We start from the raw sequence: 4,296 nt of genomic DNA on the forward strand, positions 1-4,296 counted from the left end.
AAAGTAAAAGACGGATTTTTTTTTCTTTGATATATTTTGTGTTAATGTGATTCAAATTCATGTTTCTTATTTAATAATAAGAGATTTTACTTTTTATTTTTTTAAGAAACACACACACAAGGGAGAGTGAAATGAGTTCTAACACAAATGCACACTACAACTCCACTCAAATATTATGGTAACTTTTAAGAGATTTTACTGATTGAACTAATTGAAATCTATTTTTATTTTAAAAAAATAGAACTTATAATTCATTTTTCTTTTTTGAACACTATTTTTTGTACTTCTATTCTTATTACGCAAACCTTCATGCATTAATTGAGTAGACTTAAAAATTAACACGGGCGAAGTTCATAACCTTTTACTTGCTTAAGTGTCAAAGAAGTTAAACACCCCTGCCAAAAAAAAAAAAAAAAAAAAAAAAAGGAAGAAGAAGAAGAAGGAGAGAAAAGTCTTATATATAGGGCAAAATTTATAATTAACGCCGCATTAGTTGACTGTACACCTATCATACAGGTTGGCCTAAAAATAATAATGATTCATAATACAATTGATAACATGCTATGTAGAGGTGCTCCACATCTTCATATTTCTCAGTTCCCACTTCTTTGTTGAAACAAAACTTAATTAAAGAAAAAAAAAATCAAAATCTATCCTTTTATATTAACTGCAGCGATATAAGTTGGTCATATTATAGTATTATACTATATAGTATGCGAAGCTTATATCAAAATCTGTTATTTTAAGAAGTCAAAGAACCCATTGGACGTTGAATAAATCTCCGGGTTACCCAAAAAAAGAGAAACCACTAGAGCCAAAGAGTTTTCTAACTTAATTTGGCACTTTTTGTATCTTTAATAGAGAAGACCAGAATTGAAGAACATAACTTTCAAATTATAAAAATAAAAGTAAGAAAACCATTGGACCGACATCGCATTTGTTATCTTCTTTTACTTTATATTAAACTCCTTACATTATTATAGACATATCAAGCAAAATCTAGAAATTACTAGGCTGAAAATGAATAATTGAAGAAATAATAGGTACCCGGATCCCCATATAATTGGGCAAATTTCTAACTAAAATCAACACAACTATATATTTCAAGATTTTCTACGCGTAAGAGTAGCCTAGAGATATGGAAAGTTTTTCAACCTTTTAAAGTTATAAATTGTGGTTGGTTTCTAACCAAAAAAAAAAAAAAATTGTAGTTGGTGGAACATTACTTCTTTAACATAATTCATTTTTATTATACCAATGACAATAATATATTTCCTTTATTTATTTATTTTTTAATATTCAATAGTTATAAAAAGTGGGGCAAGATAATTTGAAACTTGATTCTTTATTTTATTTTTTTATTTTAAAAAGAGCGATTAAATATTGCTAATGAGATCATATATATATATATATATATATATATATGTTAGAAACCATAACCACTTGAACTTGGGTCCCCTTAACTACTCATGGTTTGGCAAGTACCAACTCGTCCAACATAGGCGACTGTAGGAATAAGGCTCTTGGTCACAATATATCACTTTAATAGTTATATGTTAACATATGGCATGTCAATCGACAATAAAATAACCATAAATAAATTAGTCACAAGAAATTCAAAAAGAAAAAAGGAAATAAAAAACCTATGTGGACCCAAGTGAAAAAATTGGGTTGTGATGTTTGTAGGATCACCATGTTCTGTACATATGATCCCACAAATTAATAACTTTCTTTCCTTTTCTTTTTGGAAGAAAAGTAAGGATCTAATGTCACTTCATGTGGAGGAGCCATAGTGTGTAGAATAGAGAACAAGGCAAATTCAATTAAAATGATAAAGGACTTAACCCCCAAAAAAAAAAAAAAAAAAAAAGATTAAACACAAAATTGATTTTAATAATTTCTATGCCACGTCATCATTGCCAAGCTGGCAGTAGTTCCAACTTGGACTTACATTATTTTCACGCGCTAGCTCTCTCTAAATCTCTCTCTTATAAGAGCGTGTGAAAGCCACACACAATCTCTCTCTCTCTCTCTCAAGGCGTGGCTTTTGGCTTTCATTACTCTTTCTCTCTATCTCTCTCTCACATAAAAACACAAAGCTATCAAGCACTCATCAATGCCCATGCTTGTTTGCTTGCTTTCTTTCCTTCTCATTTGCCTTCTCTCTCTCTCTCTCTCTCTCTCTCTCTCTTACACACACACAAACAAAGTGAAAGAGCTACCAAACATAATACAAACACTCTTTGTCTTGTAAAATTAATGTCTTTTAGTTCTTTCACATACAATCATGCTTGCCTCCATTAACCCCTCTCTCTTTTCTCTCTCTCACTCTTTGAAGTGAACAACAACAAAGAGAAAGAAATCATTGAAATCATTCACAAAACACTATTTCCCACTCTTGTTTCCTCTCCTTCGTAGTATTGGTATTACTTTGTTTGCTCTATAAAAAGGGCAAGAAGCACCAAATATAATGGATAGGTGGGATTATAATAAATCTCTACGAGAAGATCATCACCACCGACACCGTAGAGAAAACCCATCTTTCTCTTCCACTCTTCTTGACGCTATTTACAACTCCATAGACGATCAATCCCACAACAAAGCCAAAGAAGATCAACTCATTTTCTACAAAGAAACAACCATGAGATCAAAGAAGCACACTTCCCTGCCCAATAACAACCTCAGAAAAGCCCAACAACAAGAAGACCAAGATGAAGAGATGGCTAGCTTTCGAAAGACATGCATGATAGAGAAGTGGATGGAGAAGAAGAACAAGAAGAACAAAGTGAACGAGAAGGAAAAGGTACTACTTTCACAAAACGAAAACCGTGCTTTTATGTTGCAAAATTCTAGCTCAAGCTCTTCGGATTCGAGTAGTGGAGGTGGGTTTTCTTCGTCTGAGTCTGATTCTATGTATGTCTCTAATAAATCAAGGTCTTCTTCTTCTTCATGTTACAACACCATGCAACAAAGGCCAGCAACAATAAAGCCTATTCGTACCAGTCTCTCTGAAAAGCCTCGTCAATTTGGTGAAAGTTTTGTCTCATCTAATTACAATTCATGTTCAACTCAGAATAGTAAGCCAAAGCATGAGAATGGTTTCGTCAAGACCAAGTCCAAAGCCATGAAAATCTACGGAGATTTGAAGAAAGTGAAGCAGCCAATATCACCAGGTGGAAAGCTCGCAACTTTTCTCAACTCTCTTTTCACTAATGCTTCAAAGAAAGCCAAAACAGTTGGAGGGTTTGATAAATATGAGAGATCAAAATCGAAGTCTACAACTACTTCTACATGTTCTTCTGCGTCTTCGTTTTCAAGGTCCTGTTTAAGCAAAACACCATCTTCTACTAGAGGGAAGTTCAGTAACAATAATGGTAGTGTTGGTGGTGGTGTTGGTAATGTGAAAAGGTCTGTGAGGTTTTGTCCAGTGAGTGTGATTGTGGATGAGGATTGTAGGCCTTGTGGGCATAAAAGTTTGCTTGAAGATGAACCAGCAGGGCTAATGGCTGTGTCAACCATAAGAGATGCTGAGATTAAGTGTTATGTAATGGGTGGGAATTATAGGGTTGAGGAGGTTGCAAAGGATTTGATCAAGAATTATCAGAAAGAGAAGGAAATGAGAGATTGTGTTATTCAAGATGCTAATATTGGAGATTTTGATGAAGAAGAAGAAGAAGATGATGATGCAGCAAGTTATTCAAGTTCTGATCTGTTTGAATTGGATAATCTTTCTGCCATTGGGATTGAGAGGTATCGTGAAGAATTGCCTGTGTATGAGACAACACATTTCAATACTAATAGAGCCATTGCTAATGGCTTAATTCTGTAATTTCCAAAGAATTTGGAACTTTTTTTTTTCTTTTTTTTTTTTCTAGTCTTTTTAATATCAATGGTTTGGGGGTTTACTTGAGATAATAATATTTATCTTCTTGTATTATGAAATATTCTTTACTCTCTTTCCTTTATTTTTATTTTTTAATTTAATTTTCAGGTAAAGAGTTAATAACTCCACCATATGTATATGCTTAGTGTCATATTTTGTTTAAAGTCAATTTCAAATTCGGAAAATTGAGAATTGTGATATATTGAAACACATCATAAAATTTAATAGTGAGTATTAGATACTGACATAAGCAAGGAAGTGGGAGATGGTGAACATAAATGATTGTGTAAATGTTAAAAAAAAAAACAAAAAAAAAGTAAGATAGAAGTGATTGAAGATTCGGAGAGTGTGTTCACACACGAAAATGGAAAAAGGTAAAGAGGGTGAAGAAGATGAAGTTGAGGTTAAAAGCA

General features: G+C 32.8%; 1 protein-coding gene across 1 annotated transcript; it reads left to right on the forward strand.

Annotated features, from left to right (window-relative positions):
• Nucleotides 1-2,021: 2,021 nt before the first annotated feature.
• Nucleotides 2,022-3,944, forward strand: LOC111998888 (protein BIG GRAIN 1-like B). The gene has a single exon (XM_024031014.2). It carries the CDS (start codon nucleotides 2,471-2,473, stop codon nucleotides 3,827-3,829), a length of 1,359 nt encoding a protein of 452 aa, XP_023886782.1. The 5' UTR covers nucleotides 2,022-2,470; the 3' UTR covers nucleotides 3,830-3,944.
• Nucleotides 3,945-4,296: the final 352 nt, after the last annotated feature.

Source organism: Quercus suber, unplaced genomic scaffold (genome assembly GCF_002906115.3).
Source record: "Quercus suber isolate HL8 unplaced genomic scaffold, Cork oak 2.0 scaffold_574, whole genome shotgun sequence".
Taxonomy (NCBI): domain Eukaryota; kingdom Viridiplantae; phylum Streptophyta; class Magnoliopsida; order Fagales; family Fagaceae; genus Quercus; species Quercus suber.